The 22,904-nt window shown below is 40.7% G+C and overlaps 1 protein-coding gene across 2 annotated transcripts in view; it reads left to right on the top strand.

Moving 5' to 3' along the window:
- LOC133620897 (nuclear receptor ROR-alpha B-like) overlaps window positions 1–22,904 on the top strand; it is a 116,970-nt gene that overhangs the window by 67,463 nt on the left and 26,603 nt on the right. For both annotated transcript variants that reach the window (XM_061982527.1, XM_061982528.1), the window contains one exon: window positions 5,077–5,106. In XM_061982527.1, coding sequence (XP_061838511.1) covers window positions 5,077–5,106 — 30 coding nt within the window. The remainder of the gene's footprint in view (window positions 1–5,076; window positions 5,107–22,904) is intronic.

The raw sequence follows: 22,904 nt of genomic DNA, 5'->3' as shown, positions 1-22,904 counted from the left end.
TTGCGTTTACGCGCCAAACAGCAGCTCAGAGTACCGACCCTTTTTGGATTCACTCGAGGGAGTACTGGAGAGTGCTCCCCCGGGTGATTCCCTCGTTCTACTGGGAGACTTCAACGCTCATGTTGGCAGCGACAGTGAAACCTGGAGAGGTGTGATTGGGAAGAATGGCCGCCCGGATCTGAACCCGAGTGGTGTTCTGTTATTGGACTTTTGTGCTCGTCACAGATTGTCGATAACAAACACCATGTTCAAACATAAGGGTGTCCATATGTGCACTTGGCACCAGGACACCCTAGGCCGCAGTTCCATGATCGACTTTGTAGTTGTGTCATCGGATTTGCGGCCTCATGTTTTGGACACTCGGGTGAAGAGAGGGGCGGAGCTTTCTACCGATCACCACCTGGTGGTGAGTTGGCTGCGATGGTGGGGGAGGATGCCGGACAGACCTGGCAGGCCCAAACGCATTGTGAGAGTTTGCTGGGAACGCCTGGCAGAGTCTCCTGTCAGAGAGAGTTTCAATTCCCACCTCCGAAAGAACTTTGAACATGTCAAGAGGGAGGTGCTGGACATTGAGTCCGAGTGGACAATGTTCCGTACCTCTATTGTCGAGGCGGCCGATTGGAGCTGTGGCCGCAAGGTAGTTGGTGCCTGTCGTGGCGGTAATCCTAGAACCCGTTGGTGGACGCCGGCGGTGAGGGATGCCGTCAGGCTGAAGAAGGAGTCCTATCGGGTTCTTTTGGCTCATGGGACTCCTGAGGCAGCAGACAGATACCGACAGGCCAAGCGGTGTGCGGCTTCAGCGGTCGCGGAGGCAAAAACTCGGACATGGGAGGAGTTCGGGGAGGCCATGGAAAAAGACTTCCGGACGGCTTCGAAGCAATTCTGGACCACCATCCGCCGCCTCAGGAAGGGGAAGCAGTGCAGTGTCAACACCGTGTATGGTGGGGATGGTGCTCTGCTGACCTCGACTGCGGATGTTGTGGATCGGTGGAGGGAATACTTCGAAGACCTCCTCAATCCTACCAGCACGTCTTCCTATAAGGAAGCAGGGCCTGGGGAATCTGTGGTGGGCTCTCCTATTTCTGGGGCTGAGGTTGCCGAGGTAGTTAAAAAGCTCCTCGGTGGCAAGGCCACGGGGGTGGATGAGATCCGCCCGGAGTTCCTTAAGGCTCTGGATGTTGTGGGGCTGTCTTGGTTGACAAGACTCTGCAACAACGCGTGGACATCGGGGGCGGTACCTCTGGATTGGCAGACCGGGGTGGTGGTTCCTCTCTTTAAGAAGGGGAACCGGAGGGTGTGTTCCAACTATCGTGGGATCACACTCCTCAGCCTTCCCGGTAAGGTCTATTCAGGTGTACTGGAGAGGAGGCTACGCCGGATAGTCGAACCTCGGATTCAGGAGGAACAGTGTGGTTTTCGTCCTGGTCGTGGAACTGTGGACCAGCTCTATACTCTCGGCAGGGTCCTTGAGGGTGCATGGGAGTTTGCCCAACCAGTCTACATGTGCTTTGTGGACTTGGAGAAGGCATTCGACCGTGTACCCCGGGAAGTCCTGTGGGGAGTGCTCAGAGAGTATGGGGTAACGGACTGTCTTATTGTGGCAGTTCGCTCCCTGTATAATCAGTGTCAGAGCTTGGTCCGCATTGCCGACAGTAAGTCGGACACATTTCCAGTGAGGGTTGGACTCCGCCAAGGCTGCCCTTTGTCACCGATTCTGTTCATAACCTTTATGGACAGAATTTCTAGGCGCAGTCAGGGCGTTGAGGGGATCTGGTTTGGTGGCTGCAGGATTAGGTCTCTGCTTTTTGCAGATGATGTGGTCCTGATGGCTTCCTCCGGCCAAGATCTTCAGCTCTCACTGGATCGGTTCGCAGCCGAGTGTGAAGCGACTGGGATGGGAATCAGCACCTCCAAGTCCGAGTCCAATGCGGACGCTGTATCGATCCGTTGTGGTGAAGAAGGAGCTGAGCCGGAAGGCAAAGCTCTCGATTTACCGGTCGATCTACGTTCCCATCCTCCCCTATGGTCATGAGCTTTGGGTCATGACCGAAAGGACAAGATCACGGGTACAAGCGGCCGAAATGAGTTTCCTCCGCCGAGTGGCGGGGCTCTCCCTTAGAGATAGGGTGAGAAGCTCTGTCATTCGGGGGGAGCTCAAAGTAAAGCCGCTGCTCCTCCACATCGAGAGGAGCCAGATGAGGTGGTTCGGGCATCTGGTCAGGATGCCACCCGAACGCCTCCCTAGGAAGGTGTTTCGGGCACGTCCGACCGGTAGGAGGCCACGGGGAAGACCCAGGACACGCTGGGAAGACTATCTCTCCCGGCTGGCCTGGGAACGTCTCGGGATCCCCCGGGAGGAGCTGGACGAAGTGGCTGGGGAGAGGGAAGTCTGGGCTTCCCTGCTTAAGCTGCTGCCCCCGCGACCCGACCTCGGATAAGCGGAAGAAGATGGATGGATGGATGGATGGATGGATGGATGGATGGAAAACGACAGATAATGTGTCTTACCTTATACACACACACCATAATAATACTTGTATGTTTAATGCGACGACAATCCATCATAGCTTACCAAAGTCGTACTAAAATATTTTGATGGATTTTTGAGCGCCGTGTGTAATGTTCTATATTTTCAATGGAACCTATAAAATGTTTGTGTTGCTTGCTTGAGTCATATTGCCATCATATTGCAGTCTACACGTATCTCTTATGTTTGACTGTCATCTACTGGTCACACTTATTATTACACCAAATAAAATTGCTTCAATGTCGGTAAGCAAAACCAGAATTATTCCATACATTAAGCGCACCGGGTTATAAGGCTCACTGTCGAGTTTTGAGGGAAAAAAAAGATTTTAAGTGCGCACTATAGTCCAGAACATACAGTGAGGTCCACAAGTATTTGCATACCCTGCAATTGTGCAAGTTCTCCCACTTAGAAATTAGGGAGAGGTCTGAAATGTTCATCATAGATGTATTTCCACTGTTAGAGACATAATCTAAAAAGAAAAATCCAGAAATCACATGGTTTGATTTTTTAATGATTTATTTGTATGTTACTGGGGTTCATAAGTATTTGCATGAGAATCAGCAAGAATTGTGACTCTCAAAGATCTGTCAGTCTACCTTAAAAAAAGTCCACCTTGACCCCACAACTAATCACCCACCCACCATCCCTTTGAGCTCATAAAGTCACCTGTGCAGCCCACAGTCAGTCAAGGTCCAACTGCTACCATGGGCAAGACCAAAGAGCTGTCAAAAGAGACCAGAGACAAAATTGGATAGTTCCACAAAGCTGGAAAAGGCTGTGGGACAATTAAGAAGCAGCTTGGTAAGAATAGATCAACTGTTGCAGCAATTGTTAGAAAATGGAAGAGGCTAAACATGACTGCTAATCTACCTCGGACTAGGGCTCCATGTAAGATCTGTCCTCGTGGGGCATCACTCATGATAAGAAAAGTGAGGAATCAGCCAAGAACTACACGGCAGGAGCTGGTGAATGACCTGAAGAGAGCTGGGACCACTGTTTCCAAGGCTACTATTAGTAGAACACTACGGCGTAGTGGTTTAAAATCATGCATCGCACGGAAGGTTCCCCTGCTTAAGTCAGCCCATGTCCAGGCCTGTCTGAAGTTTGCCAATGGCCTTCTGGATGATCCAGAAGAGTCATGGGAGAAAGTCATGTAGTCAGATGAGACCAAAATAGAACTTTTAGGTATAAACTCCACTAGTCGGGTTTGGACGATAAATAATGATAAGTGTCATCCCAAGAACACCATCCCTACAGTAAAGCATGGGTGTTGAAACATCATGCTTTGGGGGTGCTTTTCAGCAAAGGGGACAGGACAACTGCACTGTATTAAGGAGAGGATAATGTATTGTGAAATTTTGGCCAACAACCTCCTTCCCTCATTCAGAGCATTGAAGATGGGTCGGTGCTGGGTCTTCCAACATGACAATGACCTGAAGTACACAGCCAGGATAACCAAGGAGTGGCTCCATATGAAGCATATCAAGGTTCTGGAGTGGCCTAGCCAGTCTCTAGACTTAAATTCAATAGAAAATCTTTGGAGGGAGCTGAAACTTCATGTTGCTCGGCGACAGCCCCGAAACCTGACAGATTCAGAGAAGATTTGTGTGGAGGAGCGGGCTAAAATCCCTGTTGCCGTGTGTGCAAACCTGGTGAAGAACTATAGGAAACGTTTGACCTCTGTAATTGCAAACAAAGGCTTCTGCACTAAATATTAACACTGATGTTCTCATGTGTGCAATTACTTATGAACCCCAGTAACATACAAATAAATCATAAACAAAATCATACAATGTGATTTCCGGATTTTTCTTTTTAGATTATGTCTCTAACAGTGGAAATACATCTATGATGAACATTTCAGACCTCTCCCTAATTTTTAAGTGGAAGAACTTGCAAAATTGCATGGTATGCAAATACTTGTGGACCTCACTGTATGTCTATGTAGCTCCATTCTTCTCAATGTGTGGGCGCAGTGCGATGCCAGGAAAGCATGTGTGACCCCGCGGAACATGCATTATCAGTATCACGCAGTATCGCGTTTCAAGCCCTGCTTTGAAAAGCTTGGCACTACAAAATATGCTCATTGTAGCCATTAATCTGGAATTCCTCATTGTAATTGAAAAATAAAATAGCACCAATTATTTTATTCATTTTTGTATTGTAGGTTAAAACGTTTTATAAATTGTGCTCCTGAGTTAATGTTGCAGATCAGTGTGAATGTATGATTACTCCTTGAGTTGATTTCATTTTATTTTTCAGTATCAAATGTTAGAATTTAACAAAAAAGGTATAGGAATAAAAAAACAATGTTTTTGACTCTCAGGCAAATCGATGCACTTTAAATCTCTAAAAACAATGTTATTTAAGTACTTTTTTGTTGTAAGTTTATCTATATTACTTTCTTTTTTTATTTTTATGTTATTTTACAAGGATACATTGTTGTGCAGAGGTTTACTTATAACAATTCTGAGAAGCACTGCAAGAGTAACTTAACAACTTTAAGGGTCGTGAAGTGTTTAACTGTGCATGTTTGTCATCCTCAGGAGAAGCCATGTCCAAGAAGACTCATTTGAGTAAGTGCGACTGAATGTGTGTGTGTGTGTGTGTGTGTGTGTGTGTGTGTGTGTGTGTGTGTGTGTGTGTGTGTGTGTGTGTGTGTGTGTGTGTGTGTGTGTGTGTGTGTGTGGTAAGGACTTTGCTGGTGCTTGTGCTAGATATTTTTGCATGCAATGTGGTTAACGTCTTAGGTAGGGAAACTATCAATTGCACCTGTCGAGAGATTGACAGAAAATAACGACACACACGCACATTGTGTTGTCGTTGGAGTTAAGCCATTAGACACAACAACGCAGCGTGTGCCTTGTGTTGCACCTGTGCTTCAACTCATGTACACAACAAGAGTTTTGCCCCTGGGTGAACACAACACAGAGATAGCATCTACGAGGGGTTTTGCCAACTTTTCGCATTCCGCCACAACCCCCACCTGGTTGTGTGATCGAAATACGCTACCCAAACCAACACCGTCGACGGTGTCAGGTGGTACAAATGATAAGAAAAAAAAAGTGTTATTTATATCGTAGGATGTCAGTGCAGCTGCATATTGAATGATTTTAGATATTTGTGGAGTGTTATTGTGTACATAATCCACATGTTTTCATGCGTCCTTCAAAAAACCCGCAAATTTTATGAAGGAAGCATTTAATCCTTGCTGAACAAATAAGAAAACAGTTTTATAGTAGGGCTGCATGATTATTCGACATTGAACCGACTTCAAGGTTTTATTCAGTGCGATTAGCAAGCCGCAAGAGGCGGGGTTTTTTTTTCTTTCTTTGCTGTCAACTGTATTTGAGTGACAGCAGTGGTGGGCCGTCAGGGCCAGCAAGGCCTTCTCTGCTGGCCTAACATAACCAGAAATCATGATCATAATTAAAGATAAAAGTAATTTTTAATTTATTTTCCCTAAATATCTAAAATTATTCATATTCTCTTCATGTCATATTATGCTCCTTCCAATGCTGTTATTTTTATTTTGGAGTTTGTGTCCAATCAGAATTCAGCTAGTTTATGTTGCCATGCTGTACGAAATCTGCCCTTAGCCTTCAGAATCAACAATGCGGGCGTCTTTTAAGTGAACAGACACATACAGGTGATAGACAATTGCGATAGCCAATCAGATCACGAGTTGTTGTCAGTAAGGCCTTTTTGCTGGTCTAACGCTGTGGTTGGATATTCACTTGAGAGTCCCAAGTGAGTATGAGTGGAAAAGTGTTCTGTGGTCTGACGAGTCCACATTTCAAACTGTTTTTGGAAATATTCGACATCGTGTCATCCGAACCAAAGGGAAAGCGAACCATCCAGACTGTTATCGATGCAAAGTTCAAAAGCCAGCATCTGTGATGGTATGGGGGTGCATTAGTGCCCAAGGCATGGGTAACTTACACATCTGTGAAGGCACCATTAATGCTGATAGGTACATACAGGTTTTGGAACAACATATGCTGCCATCCAAGCGCCGTCTTTTTCATGGACGCCCCTGCTTATTTCAGCAAGACAATGCCAAGCCACATTCAGCACGTGTTACAACAGCGTGACTTCGTAAAAAAAGAGTGCGGGTACTTTCTTGGACCGCCTGCAGTCCAGACCCGTCTTTCATCAAAAATGTGTGGCGTATTATGAAGCGTAAAATACGACAGCGGAGACCCCGGACTGTTGAACGACTGAAGCTCTACATAAAACAAGAATGGGAAAGAATTCCACTTTCAAAGCTTCAACAATTAGTTTTCTCAGTTCCCAATCGTTTATTGAGTGTTGTTAAAAGAAAAGGTGATGTAACACAGTGGTGAACATGCCCTTTCCCAACTACTTTGGCACGTGTTGCAGCCATGAAATTCTAAGTTAGCTATTATTTGCAAAAAAAAATAAAGTTTTTGAGTTTGAACATCAAATATCTTGTCTTTGTAGTGCATTCAATTGAATATGGGTTGAAAAGGATTTGCAAATCATTGTATTCCGTTTATATTTACATCTAACACAATTTCCCAACTCATATGGAAACGGGGTTTGTATATATTATGATTACATTAAAGTATAAACACTGTTAGTTTTGTATAGGTTATTTATTCAGTTTAAGAGCAGAATGTAGACAGAATCTCTGAATATATAATAAAGCCAAATATTTTTGAAAGTAGACTATTGCATATTGTTCCAGTGTGAGACAATAATATGTTGATTGACAGTCTAAAAGTAACATGTCTACCTTCACTAGTTATTTTTACAGTTTTATGCATTTTTATGTATAAAATATACAAATCTCAAATCACAATCACAATTTTTGAGAGAAAATTGCAATTAGGTTTTTCCTCAAAATTGTGCAGTCCCACTATAGAGTGAGGTGAAGCAGCTTGAGAAATGTAAAGAAAAACGTCCTTTTTAAACCTGCTAAACCAGGGGTGTCCAAAGCTTTGTGTTGTAGGTGACATAACAAACTAGTGTATTATCTAATAGGGATGGACTTATTGGTAAATAAATAAATGAAAACAAAAGATCCTTATTTGTTTGATGACATATGCAGTAATCGCTTTTACCTTTATTGAAGACTCTTGTTGGTTAAGACGGCAAAGATGGAGGGGAGGAGAGAGTCTTCACACTTTGGTACAAGTACTTTCTTCTATTAAATCATGTTTTTCACCGTCTTTCTTAAAGTACTTTCACTCACAATTATTTTTGGACCCATGGTGGCATATTTTTTGTAGTTGTACTATATTAAAAAAAGCACAGAGGCTTATTCACATTTGAGCACTTGATTCCACGGAACTAAACTGACTGGTTTGTTACCCGTATTGTTTGGCCGTACAATAACTGAGACAGTAAAAGAAAACCAGGGCAAACATTTCCGTGGATAACCAATTCCCATGAAAAGTGTGACGTATAAAAACGTAAATGTTAAAAAAAAAGCAGTATTGTTCCACCTGGCAGGCATTTTTTTCTGCCTCACCATTTTTTTCCACAACCATCAATCTGAGTGAAAGCTCACACTAAAATAATTTATGTGGTGCAGTGTGAGGGTGTCAAGGACGACAACAAAGGTTTGAGGGAAAAAGTCCCTTTTCTAAACGACTGGGGGACAGTCCCCATTTTTTGTGTTTTTGTCTTTGCACCCTCACACTGACGATTGTGACACACACATGCACAGATGTAAGGTTGCTGGGGTGTACACAACCTACTAAAACCTCCGAAATTTAAAGGAAGAGGTGGTGCATGTCAGCAGCAAGACAAAGTGAGAGGAAAAGTGAGTTTGTGAAAGTGGGACAAACGTCTGAGACAAGTGAACGAGCGAGGATGATGCGAGGTAGGCATTCTTTGTCGTGTGTGTGTGTGTGTGTGTGTGTGTGTGTGTGTGTGTGTGTGTGTGTGTGTGTGTGTGTGTGGAATGTGAGATATTGAATTTAAATATACAATCTCTAATCTTGTTAATTTCAAGCATGTGACTGTTGCGGCCATTGCCTAGACCAGTTGTATAATCTGCATCCAGATATGAATCTCTTCCTGAATTTTGATTGATGTACTCGATGAAAAAATCTTTTTTTTATGTATATTACACTATTAATGCTTTAAATTTCCAATGATAGAAAATAATTTCCAGTGGGCTCGTGTGTGTTTAAAATATAGATGTGCGGGATTATCTACGTTTTAGGTTTTTTTTCCATTTTGCCCAGTGAAATGAGTCAGATGAATGTGCCACACAGGAAGTAGTAAATATCAAGTGTCTAAGTATTTTACATCTGTGTGTTTGCATAACTTATTGTCATTGTGAGGACTGGGCAATATAGCTGAAAACTGTATCATTATGTAAGTGTTTTAAATCATTCAATATCAATAAATATTGATGATATTTTGTTATGACCTATCAAAAACAAGGACCAGGAGAAAAAAAATCTTAAATGTAAACATTTTGATTTAAAATGTAGCCTTCTTCTGATGATAAGGCAGAAAGAAAAGGAAATGTCAACACAACTATGGAAAACCCTCAAACAATCAATGTAAACACAATTGTAAAATCACATTGAACACTTAAAGGGGAACTGCACCTTTTTTTGTTCACAATCATTATGAGACATGACAACGCATGGATTATTTATTTTTTTATTTTTGCATTCTAAATATTAAATAAATGCAATCAAAAGTCCGCTTACAATGGAGCCTTCGGTCGCCGCGCAAAAAAAACAAAGCCTTTAAAAAAACATCTAAACACCTCCATTGAGGTTTTATACTGTATACATGATGTAAGTATATATGTAATGTAGTAACGGGTACATTTATAATAACATTTAATATTTACGAACTTCGATAATTTTAAGCATACGCGGCACATTAATTTAAAAAACGCAACATAATAATTGCTTTTTTTCCTTCATCACTGATTATTACTCACTGCAGACTTCATGAGAGCCAACAAACATAATAAGACATAACTGTCTTACAATGAAACGTCTGCTGTCATTAGGATGCTGACTGCTTAGATGTTCGTATATTCCCATTTAGGTGAAGAATGACTCATAATCCTCACAAAGAAGGGGGTGAGGGGTGGAAGCATCTTTTCGTGTTGTTCTCGCAAGTTTCGGGTCCTAAATGGCTGTCAAAGTGTACCAACTTGTCGGAATACCGACTCAGACTTCTTCTGTGCAGGTGAGATGCATGGTTTATGTTCAGCAGACCACTCGAGGGAGTGATCACGGCGACGCTACAAATAGTTTGTCTGCAATAGCGCTTACAATAACAATATCACTAATACTTGGTTAAAAATCAAGTCACAAAATGTAAACTTTTTGAATGGTTATGTATTGGATTTTATGGGCGATATAGTGGAGTTGGCTTTTATTTGCATTTATTTAATATTTAGCATGAATTAAAAAAATTCTATCCGTCATCATGTCTTTCCTAATGATTGTGAACGATAGGTAAAATAAAATAAAAAAGTGCAGTTCGCCTTTAAAAATAACTTCTTAATATGAAGGTGCAAATTTAAGGAAAACATAAGGAAAGCTTTTTGCAAAGTATAAAAATGTAAACATTGAGAAACCTGAGAATAACTATTTTCTGCAGGCTTAGTGCTATGGCTGTGCTCCAAAGGGTGAGCGTGGCTTAAGTGGTGTGGTATTGCGAGTCTTGGTGGGGACGAGCGCCTTGCATCATTTACAGACCCCATTGCTATGAATACGGTCCCGTTGAAAAAAAAATAAAAATAACGTTTGATCGACAATTTCTTATTAGTTTCTCTTCTCACTCAAGATTCAGCCGAGAGAGGCAACATGTTGACGCAGACAACCAAACTATCACGTTTGGTTGTCTGATTGGCTGATTGGCTGTCAGTGTGTGTTGGCTCTGCGATGAGATGGCGACTTGTCCAGGGTGTACACCGCCTTCCGCCCGAATGCAGCTGAGATAGGCTCCAGCACCCCCCGCAACCCCAAAAAGGGACAAGCGGTAGAAAATGGATGGATGGATGGGTTAGATTTTTATCGCGCTTTTCTACCTTCAAGCTAATCAAAGCGCTTGGACACTATTTCCACACTCACCCATTCACACACACATTCACACATGATGGCGGGAGCGGCCATGAAGGTCCCATCAGGAGCAAGGGTAAAGTGTCTTGCTCAAGGACACCACAGACGTGACTAGGATGGCGGCAGCTGGGCAGCGAACCAGGAACCCTCAGGTTGCTGGCACGTGCCCGCGTTGCTCACTTACCAGAGAGCAAGTGCCTTTGTTCATACAACCAATCTTGCTTTGCAACTTCCGGTTTCTTCCGACAAAAAAAGAAAAAAAAAAGAAACATTTTTTTATTGAAAGCAGTATTCAAAATTACAAATGTTGTAGCATCATCATATTCTGCATCCTCTGCATCATATTGAGAGCTGTTCCTCAAAATTTGACTCTACTCATAGCCAATGTTCCCTCTAATTTTTCATGTGTGTGAGCAAACGCAAAAACTCCCTGAGCATTCAGTGGAGCCCATGTGAGCAACATCAGACGTGCACACTGTGGCTACACCAGCAGCACACCTGTCCCAAACCTGACTAAATAACAAGTTCAATCTCCATCCATCCATCCATTTTCTACCGCTTGTCCCTTTCGGGGTGGCGGGGGGTGCTGGCGCCTATCTCAGCCGCATTCGGGCGGAAGGCGGGGTACACCCTGGACAAGTCCCCACCTCACCGCAGGGCCAACACAGATAGACAGACAACATTCTCTTATTATTATAATCAAATGACAGCAGTCATTTCCATTAGGTTATTTTCTCATATAAGTGTTTAGGCCCACTTACAATGACAATAACAAAAAATATTGTTTTTCATGAACTGTGTACTTGTATTGTTTGTCTGGGTGGAGATCCTGCTTTGGAAATAATTTGTACCCCTTTCAGACATTGCATTTAGTTCCCATTAAAACATTCACATGTTGCACAATGAGATGTAAGCAGGGGATCATGTGTACATTCCTGCAACTTCCTGTTTGTAAAAAATATTTTTTTATTAGTATTTATTTAATATACTAACAGCATTTTATGATTAATATTTATAAATTAAGATTCCTAATAAATGACACTAGAATAAGCACACATTTGATTGGTAAATCATAGTGTAACGACCTGGAATTACACTTTATGTGTGGTGTTGGAGTTGTCCGACTTTTTGTGTGGCTGTAAACGCATCACTGGCTAAGTGCCATATGTGCATGTGTTGGCGCAAGTGAGAAAGAGTGAGCGGTTGCTGTTGATATAACAAAGTTGGTTTTGGTCTGGTTTGAAATGACCAGTTTTCCTAGATGTAATTTTTTTAACTAATGTTTTGGTGATGTGTTTATGGCCGACAATAAAGAGTTTTGCTCAGTAAAGTGATCGATGGAATTCATGTCCTCAAAGCGTCTCGACAAACGTTACAATATTTGAACAATGATGACAAAAACAGTTTTCTCTGTCGTGTCCGTGTCGTGTCGAAAATTGTTATGCGCTTATTTTTTTATTTGATTTTGTGCGTGGCATAGATTTGCCGTGCGCAGATGACGCTTGAGCAGTGCGCAATTGCACAGGCGCGCACCTTAGAGGGAACATTGCTCATAGCTAAATGAGGTAACCATATTTCGCTGGGTTTGTTGCATTTTTGTTGTGTTTTGCTTGTATAATATGTCGATTGAGAGGGGGTGTGACGTTCATATGTTGTCAATATTCAGTGTTCTATCGTTCATAGTTAATATTGTATATCCCACATTCTTTATTTTCATGGAATGTGTCTGTTATGAGATTTGCTCAAATACCCTGCGATAAAAATATTAAATTATTACTATCCACACACCACAATCATTCATTCATCATCATTATTATTATTATTTTAGTTGTTTTTATGTTTATTTTTATTATTGTCATTATGCTGTGTGGTAGAAAATGGATGGATGGACGGATTGACAAGCTACCAGTTGCAGCTCACCCATTTGCGGTAAAACTACATTATTATTAATGCTAACAATCCCTTTGTTCAGTCTTAATAATTCTACACAATTTTAGATCTTCTAGAAAAATGTTCAAAAATTGATGAGCTTTTTAAAATTGCAAATATTGTAGCATCACTCTGCATCATACTGAGAGCTGTTCCTCAAAATTTGACTCTACTCATAGCTAAATGAGGTAACCGAAATGTGACAAACTGCTCGCAATATGATGCAGTGCAACTACAACCCCATAATAAAGTCCATCTGATTTGCTTTGTGACTGTCAGAACATTACCACTTCAGGGCCACCACTAGACCAGGGGTGTCCAAACTTGCAACATGTTTGAAAATCAAAGGATGGAGCAAGCCACTTTGATACGCTTGGTACTAGAGCTGCAACTCACCACATTTTTGATTGATTAGTCGACTAATACACAAATTCAGTGGCTCTAATTTAGCCATCAACTTGAGTTATTTCTAGACACGTGCTTACTAACAACCAAGATTACTAATTCCTTCAGAAATATGTATTTACACTGTAACTATGCTGCTCATTTGGCTGCAACAGAAATAAAAATAACTAACTATTCAAACTTTTGTCGATTCAAAAGCAAATACAGGCAAGTGCTAAAAAACAATGTTTAATTTTTTCATGTAAAAAGCCCCAAAAGGACAGGTGAAACAGCAGCAATACACACAGACACAAAACTAACTTTCTCAAAACCAAACAAGCGTTTTGTGATGATGTGTTTAAGAAGCTGCACACTGGTATATTGATGATTAGTGATTAACATTTTTAGCAATCTCATAGACTCAATATATCAATGTCTTGGGCACTAATACACCCCCATACCATCACAGATGCTGGCTTTTCAACCTATAACAATCCAGATGGTTCTTTTCCTCTTTGGTCCGGAGGACACGACGTCCACAGTTTCCAAAAACTATTTGAAATGTGGACTCGTCAGACCGCAGAACACTTTTCCACTTTGTATCAGTCCATCTTAGATGAGCTCAGGCCCAGCGAAGCCGACAGCGTTTCTGGGTGTTGTTGATAAACAGTTTTCACCTTGCATAGGAGAGTTTTAACTTGCACTTACAGATGTAGCGACCAACTGTAGTTACTGACAGTGGGTTTCTGAAGTGTTCCTGAGCCCATGTGGGGATATCCTTTACACACTGATGTCGCTTGTTGATGCAGTACAGCCTGAGGGATCGAAGGTCACGGGCTTAGCTGCTAACGTGCAGTGATTTCTCCAGATTCTCTGAACCCTTTGATGATATTACGGACCGTAGATGGTGAAATCCCTAAATTCCTTGCAATAGCTGGTTGAGAAAGGTTTTTCTTAAACTGTTCAACAATTTGCTCACGCATTTGTTAACAAAGTGGTGACCCTCGCCCCATCCTTTTTTGTGAATGACTGAGCATTTCATGGAATCTACTTTTATACCCAATCATGGCTTGTTCCCAATTTGCCTGTTCACCTGTGGGATGTTCCAAATAAGTGTTTGATGAGCATTCCTCAACTTTATCAGTATTTATTGCCACCTTTCCCAACTTCTTTGTCACGTGTTGCTGGCATCAAATTCTAAAGTTAATGATTATTTGCAAAAAAATATGTTTATCAGTTTGAACATCAAATATGTATGTCTTTGTAGCATATTCAACTGAATATGGGTTGATAATGATTTGCAAATCATTGTATTCCGTTTATATTTACATCTAACACAATTTCCCAACTCATATGGAAACAGGGTTTGTATATTACGCCATAGTCACCTCTGACCTGGAAGTGTATCCTTAGTGTACCCGGTATATAAACATTGCAAGTAAGATTTTAATTTGGATTTCTTATCTGCGATTTGTTGTGCGAAGATACTGAAAATGTGCTGTGAGTGTAACCAAGAAGAGGGATTTCTTTGTCTGGACCGACGACGAGGTGTAGTTGATACTGAAAGTAACAAATGATTACAAAACCTCCATGGATACAGTCTGCTTTGCCAGTCCAAATGCATTTGCTGTTTTCTGAAGTCTTCCCGTGTCAGCCAAGTAATACAAAGCACACGCTACCTTTTTATCACATCCACGGAAGCCCGCATTCTCGTTGTCTCCCCTTCGACAAATGGACAAAGTTTTTCGCGAAGTACAATCGCAAATGACATGGACATTCGAAGGTTCTCTTGCCATTCCTCTGGCACAACATACTCGTTGACAAACATATCCCACCAGGCTGCTGTTCTTCCAGGCCTTATCCAAAACCGTCGCTCAACATTGCTATGTTGCCGTCTGAGATGTGGTGTATACAAAATAACTGCAACCGCGTTTTACCTTCTCTTAAGGCAGGGATGTCAAACTTGTTTTCATTGAGGGCCACATCGCAGTTATGGCTGCCATCAGAGGACCACTTGTAACAGCAAATAATGTATGAATTTGCCTCTGGATTGCATTATTAATTATATAAATTGTTTTAAGTAGACTGTAGATTTTACAGTAAAAAAATTTACATTTACAAAATTTTACTGTTAAATATATTGTTTTTTTGTTGTTTTTTTTACAACATTTTACGGTAAATGGAAAAACAGTACCACTGTTTTTTTTTTGGGGGGGGGGGGTTAACGGAAAAAGCTGGCAGCTTAGTTGCCAGAATTGTACTATTAAATTTACATTGTTTTTTACAACATGATATTGTTGGCCCTGCGATGAGGTGGCGACTTGTCCAGGGTGTACCCCGCCTTCCGCCCGATTGTAGCTGAGATAGGCTCCAGCGGCCCCCGCGACCCCGAAGGGAATAAGCGGTAGGAAATGGATGGATGGATGGATATTGTTAATGGAAAAACAGTGCACGTTCCTTTTTTATTCTGGCAATTTAGCTGCCAGATTTTATACCGTAAAAGAAAATGTATCGTTTTACCATTTACAGTAATAAACCGTAAAAAACAACAACTGTAGATTTTACAGTCAAAAACTGGCAGCTCAGTCAACGGAATTTTGAGGCAAAAAACAGTAGTAGTTTTTTTTCAATTTACAGTAATATGCTGTAAAGAACAACTTAATATTTATTGTCATTTTTATTAAGTTGATGGTTAGTTTGCTTTAAATTGAAATATTTTTATTTAGACAAAAACACGTTTGGAAAATATGATAATATACTGTAATATTTGTTGCAATATTGGATACTAATACAGTTTAAAAGGTATGCAATTTCAAGCAGTACATATATTTTTTCTGTCAAAATTTTAAAAAATCAATTACATTTAGTGAGAAAATATGAAGTACTTTATTGACACATATCATTTCCAGGTGTTTGCGGGCCAGATGTGGCCCCCGGGCCTTGAGTTTGACACCTGTGTTTCTCAAGCGAAGGAGTGGAAAATGGCTGGGCGCGTTCTTTCTGACGTCAATTCCTCTCCGAACTCAGTTTATAAACAATCACTGAGTCCATACCGAGCTAAGAGCCGGACATTCAAGAAATAGACACCGCACTCACCCGTGTAAAAAAATTCCCAAGGAGGGGAACCTTAAACGATGGGTTAGTGTGGCTGACACGGGGTTTAGGCTAAATAGTTATTCATTTAAGGAGTTAATATAGACAGGTCCTTAGACATAGTTTAGCAAGCGGCCTTTGGCTAAAACGATAATTGGGTTGTTTTTTTTTCACACAACTTCGTCTCACACTTATTAGCCAGCTATCAAGGTGACAAGCTAACTATTTTAGCGAGTTGAGATCGCATCCTCCAGATGTCTGACTTTCCCCTGCTTTAAATGATCCTGTATCGCACATGTAGTTTCATAAAAAGAAGATCCGCTTTACCAAAGAAGAACATATTCATGTCTTTCACAATATTAGGGTGAAATGTTCCCACACTTTTCATGTTTTTACCCGCTATGTTGTTGCGAGTGGCCACTCTGACTAACGTCCTGGTGGAAAAACACGAGTGATGACGTCACCGACTATTGTCGACATTAATTGTCGATATTTGTCGACAATGTCGACGAATCGTTGCACTCTTATTTAATGCATAAAAGTTGCTAAAAGCAATATATGCGAAATGTTTGTGTTGTGTGACTACTAAAAAAATCTAATGAAATATGTAATTAATTCCTGTAGGGCTATACAGTCTTTTTAAACAATGTTGCGACCTAAAACGCCTGATTTAATGGCAGCTTTTTTACAAAGTAGCGGAAAAATGTACAGTGTTTTGAGGCTTATCTTTTTCAATAACATTGCATTTTCCGAATTTGTTGACAGTGTTTTAAGTGCCCTTTGCAACCTTAACACCAAAAAGTACAGGAATTCAAAAAATCAAACCGAATATACTTTATTTACTTGTTAAAAAAGTCAAGGTGCATTACAAAACGTGCTCATTGTATTCATTAATCCAAACTTTGTCATTTTAATTAAAATAAACAAAATCAGCACAGATTGTTTTATTAATTTTGTAGGTTAAAGCTGTCATATTTTGTGCTCCTGAATTAATGTTGGTGCGCAATTTGAATGTATTATTATTTACTTACCTTTTTTATCTTTATTTTTCAGTGTCGAATTGTTCAAGTTGGTCAAAAATGTTTATAATAAGGATTAAATCACTTTTTGAATTTTTGTCAAATATTTTTTAATTAACGTATTTTATTTTAGATATTTTCTGTTACAGACCAAAAATCAATGTAAATAAAGTTATTCTTTGTTCTAAGTTGATCCATATTTATTTATTTTTTTCTTTAATGTTAATAAGAATACAATGCTGAGAAGAGCTGTTTTCATAATAGTTTCATATACAAATAATATTATTATTGTCGCGGCCGAGAGTGCACAACATTTTTTCTTCTTCCTGGGCTGGGGAGCAGGTGGCTGCGTAACATAAAATAATTGAAAAGCATTGTCTTAGTGAATAATTTAATTATTTAATAGCTAAAATTCATATTATGTCCTAAAGAGGACCACTTTTTTTAAACCAGGTAGTTAATGTTTTAGCGTCATATTACAATTCTAGATAAAATCCTTATTGACAGTCAAAACATACATTATCATTGTTTTATTTTATTAACCCTGATAGAATAGAGTATAGTTTTTGTTATTTCATTGCTCTGGTCAGCACTTTGAATAGCTTTAATGTAAAAAAAAATAAAGACAAGTTAGTTGCCAAATACAATTATATTAGAAAAAAAAATTGTTTTAAGTTTTTTTAATGTGGGATTATAACACTATGCATTAAAAATATATATTTTATTGTTCATGTTTGTGTGTCTTTGTGTGTGCTAGAATAGTTTTTTGTAATTTTTTTTGTGCACTCTTACCAAAGACAAACTTCCGTCACAGGAAAGTTGAGGTTTTTCTTGTCCATTTACAGTGCAAAGAGCATATTGCTGACAGTGTGATTTTTGTCTGAAGTACGGTCGATGGGTTGAAAGTGGCCCACCCCAACCGATGCCCCCTCGCATGCAGACACGCATGCCCACCCACACACACACACTAACACACGCACACCTTTGCCAGAAAGTTGTGAGATTAATATGTAATGTAAATTGAATTTCCTTTTTGTGCTTCCTATGCTATAAACACCCTGTGTATGGAATTTTGCACATTATTTTTCTAATCTACTGTGTTAGACCAGCAAACAAATTAATTGTACAGTAAGCGCCAATTCAGGTGTTAACACAACTTGACCGGGGACCTGGCTGGTCCACCAGTATTGGAGTAGACCACCAAAACAGGTAATCAATGACTGCCGTGGCAAAAAAAAAAAGCTACTTTTCAATCCAAATAATTTTAAAAGTACAATTTCTACATATTGTTGCTTTAAGTTAAGGGTGGCCGAACATTTTTCACTGGGAGATTTTGTTTAATAAGGATGGATGGAAGGTCCCATATCATTGTATTTTTCAAAGATTTTGAGGAAGTCTAAGTGGTGCCACACACTGCATACAGTAAGGGCCTGATCCACTAAGATCCAGATACCACTCGCTAAACAGCATGTGCAAACTATGAAATTGCATGTACTATTTGTGGGTGTGTTGTGTGTGATCTACTAAGACTGCATGTGCAATTGAAAAGTGGTGCAGACTACCCTATTTATATGAGGTTTTTGTGTGTTCTACACACGGCTTTCCCCACCGAGACTCCTTTACTGCACATTCATGTTGTCATCCTCCTAGCGTCTTGCTATGTTTTGAAAACAGCAGACATGGACCACTTTTCATCTTCACTTTCGGAGCAGCCCTGTAGTGCATCTACATTGAAACCACCTTTTTGGAGCACAACAGTGCGCCCATGGGAGAGGCTCTGGCACTGACTGCGATTGTGAAAAATAATATGCAAGAAAAAACTAACATGATAAAAAAAACACAAAAACTCATCAATTGAGTTTTTTTTAATCAGCCCCTTAAGTCATCCAGGAGTTGTGTCTGATGTCTGATGTTTTTATTTGTGACAGTCCATATTTGTTAGCTAGCACACATAGGATGGAGCTGATGCACAATTGGCTTGGTTGGTAGCCATCAACTTGAGGGTTTCTGGTTCGATCCCCAGCTTCCGCCATCCTAGTCACGTCCGTTGTGTCCTTGAACAAGACACTTCACCCTTGCTCCTGATGGGTCGTGGTTAGGGCCTCGCAATCAGTGTGTGAATGTGAATGGGTGAATGTGAAAAAAGTGTCAAAGTGCTTTGAGTACCTTAAAAGTAGAAAAGCGCTATACAAGTATAACCCATTTACCATTTCTCGCAGCCGAGTGTGTGTATCTGTGTCAGTTTGCATCTACTTTTTAGACGTGCTAAATAAAGACTGAAAACAGCGTTCGCAGTTGAGTTTTATTCTTGATAAATCAAACAGAATAAATATATTTGCATTTCTCCTCCCAGTATAGTGGACCTTCTGATGATTAGCATATTTTCTGCATATTCATGAAGACAGATGGATTGCGCCCCTTATTCTGCTGACTAAAGAGACGCAGACGTAGAGAGTAGCTCAGCTTTGCGTCTGCTATCAAGTTTGCACATGTTTTAGTACACGCAAACCTTTAGTAGATCAGGCTCTAAATGTTTTGCCCAAAAATGTGCTTTGATGCTGGAATTTACACAGTTTAAAAGTGCTTTTGATAAGCCCACTGAGAACACACTGTTATGTGTTTATGTGGCTTTAAAGAGGACCTTTTATGCGAAACCGACTTTTCTTACCTGTTGGTATCGGTTTTTGTGTATTTGGGATCAGCATAAGTCCCGAAAATGTTTAATCAAACCATGGAGGAATCGTGGAGTTATTTATAAAACAGATCAGCCTTCCTTCATATTACCTTCAAACGAGCCGTTTGGAATTTCCCTATTTTGTGACGTTTTTCCCATTGGTGACGTCAACAGATATGTTAGAAATGTAGTGCTTTGTGTGAATCTGCCATTGTAGTCCAATACTGTAGTTAATAAGCTCCTTCTTTTTCGCTATTCTCTTGTTGTGGGGAAGACTGTCTCGTACATCCACATGCATCCTTCGCTGTTGCCATTTCCAAAATGAATTCAGCGTATAGCTCTACCTTAATCCATCAGGAGACTCCCTATGGAAGCGCTAAAAACTACAAAAAGTAGGCGGGGAGTAGACCCACAATTCTTTGAGCAAAGAACCACCATTCCATGTTATTGAGACCACAAGGAAGTCTTTTAATTGTAAAAAAAAATAAAAATCACAATATGACCCCTTTAAATAAAGCTGTCACCAAGTTTTGAGCAATAAATGATGTGCAATCAAGTAAAATGTTTTCAAAATGTTTTTGGATGACATTCTGACAATAATTCTAGATTCAAGATTGTTTATTGTCATATGCACAGTTAAACAGACACTTTGCCGTACAATGAAAATCTTACTTTGCTAGTCCACCCTTCAACAAGTTACACGGTACTTAGCTAAAAATAAAAATAAAAATGTATGTACAAGGCACAGTAAGTAACATAACATTATTGTACATTCTGATTGACAGTCAACAGTATAAATATGGAGGTGACATTTGGTCACAGCAGCAGTTAAAGTGTCTTTAGTGATCAAAGGAGAAAAGTGTCTACAGTGATGGTTCACAGTTCGGGGGTGGTCATGGTAGCTGTCTTTTGTTCAAAAAGACAAAAGTAAAACGGGGGGGTGGCAAGCCTGATGGCCTGTGGGTAGAAACTGTTTGTCAGTCTCGTAGTCCTGGATTTCAGGCTCCTGTATCGTCTGCCTGATGGTAGGAGGCTGAAGAGACTGTGCTGGGGGTGTGTACTGTCCTTTATGATGTTGTGTGCTCTCCTGGTGGCCATGGTAGAGTACATGTCCTGTAGTGAGGGGAAGGCTGCTCCTGATTTGTACTGAGCAGTTTTAATCACTCGCTGGAGTGCCTTCCTGTCCTTACCAGTGCAGTTTCCATACCAGACCGTGATTGAGCTGGTAAGGACACTCTCAACCGTACTTCTATAGAAGTTGCTGAGAATTTTGGTTGGCATGCCAAATTTTCTCAGCCTTCTTAGGAAGTACAGTCGCTGCTGGGCTTTCTTTATTGTTTGAGGTGAGGTCCTCGCTGATGTGGGTCCCGAGGAATTTAAAGGTTTTCACCCTGTCCACCTTTGTCCCCCCTATGTACAGAGGTGTGTAGTGGGTACTCCTTCTCCGTGGGTCAATAATCATCTCCTTGGTCTTGTCTGTGTTCAAGGAGAGATTATTATCCTGACACCAGGCCACCAGTTCCGCCACCTCCCTTCTGTACGCTGCCTCAGCTCCCCCGGTGATCAGTCCGACGACCGTAGTATCATCTGCAAACTTGATGATACTGGTGTTGTTCTGGGAGGCCACACAGTCGTGTGTGAAGAGGGTGTACAATAGGGGGCTCAGCACGCAGCCTTGGGGGGTCCCTATGCTTAGAACCTTTGTGCCTGATGTCTGGTTGCCGATTCTGACTGACTGGGGCCGGTTTGTGACAAAGTTCAGGACCCAGTCACAGAGAACCGGCGTCAGACCAACAGTGAGGAGTTTAGCAGGGAGTTTTTGTGGGATGACCGTGTTTAAAGCAGAGCTGTAGTCGATGAATAATAGCCTAGCATAGGTGTCCTTGCCCTCTAAGTGGGTGAGGGTGGTGTGGATGACGGTGTTGACTGCATCCTGACGGTGTTGACTGCATACTGTAATGCATTTCTGTCCAAATATCGGGGTCTTTTTAAAGTCAATTTAAATCATCCAAGCGTGTAGTAACCTGTGATTAACCATGATTAATACGAATTCCATCCATCTATCCATCCATTTTTTCCCGCTTATCCGAGGTCGGGTCGCGGGGACAGCAGCCTAAGCAGAGAAGTCCAGACATCCCTCTCCCCAGCCACTTCGTTGAGCTCATTCCCAGGAAAGCCGGGAGACGTAGCTGTGTCTCAATTCAGGGTCTGCATCCTTCGAAGGACCCAGGCTATGCGGTCGACAAAGTGTGGGTCCTAGCGAGAGTCCTCCAGCAGTGGCTTGAGCGATATGAATTGGGACAGTAATTTTAATAGCTACCGGCACCGTCTGATTTTCCTGCGGTTAGAGACGACTGATCATGGGAGATGGTTGTCATGAAGATGTGTCACCTGTTGACAAGCATTCGAAGGCTGTTATTCCTAATTATTAGTTAATGATGGATTTATTTCCATGGTTGTCGAAGTGGAACCTGACAGTCTATTTATACAGCAACACCACACGATCTTATTTTATTTATATGGGATTCACAATTGATGTACCGGTAATTTTCTAATCTTGTCAATTTGGTTGCATTATAGCCAGTAACAGTAAATATTGGGATAGCATAATATTGTTATTATCATATAATTATTTGCAATGAAGGCAGAGCAAATTAATCACAACAACTACAGTTTCAGTACAGGAGTTTATTAATTTGTATCTGTTGTAAAAATAATTTGTTTTTAAATGATCAGACAAACTGGTATATAACTGTTTTGTGTCATTTCTTTTTGGTTATTTGTTGTCCAAGTCCTCCTCCTTGATTATTCTGCACAGCAACAAAAACAGAAAAGTTAAACACAATATCACAAAAATTATTAATAGAAGTAAACATTTTCAAATAACATGTAAAATGCACGCAAAAAAACAGTAATAACTAATATCGGTATGTTGATGACACGTTTACAATACGTCATTAGTCCGGCCAGACATTCATATAACATAATTAAGTCATGTTATTGCAGTCTAAAAAAGTAAATTAAAATATGTCAGGCTTTAGTTGAAAAACGTTGAAAAAAGCTCCAGGCACCAAGCTCTCTGCAATGGCCGGATATACGGCACTCCCTCGGGGTAAAGAGAGGAGGAAAGAGCAGAGGACGCGCAACATTACGATAGTCGAGGTCTCATATTTAAAAAAAAATGTATATCACTACTGTCACCCGTGCTT

The sequence above is a fragment of the Nerophis lumbriciformis genome, linkage group LG21 (assembly GCF_033978685.3).
Source record: "Nerophis lumbriciformis linkage group LG21, RoL_Nlum_v2.1, whole genome shotgun sequence".
NCBI lineage: Eukaryota > Metazoa > Chordata > Actinopteri > Syngnathiformes > Syngnathidae > Nerophis > Nerophis lumbriciformis.
This window is presented reverse-complemented; position numbering and strand designations above follow the sequence as displayed.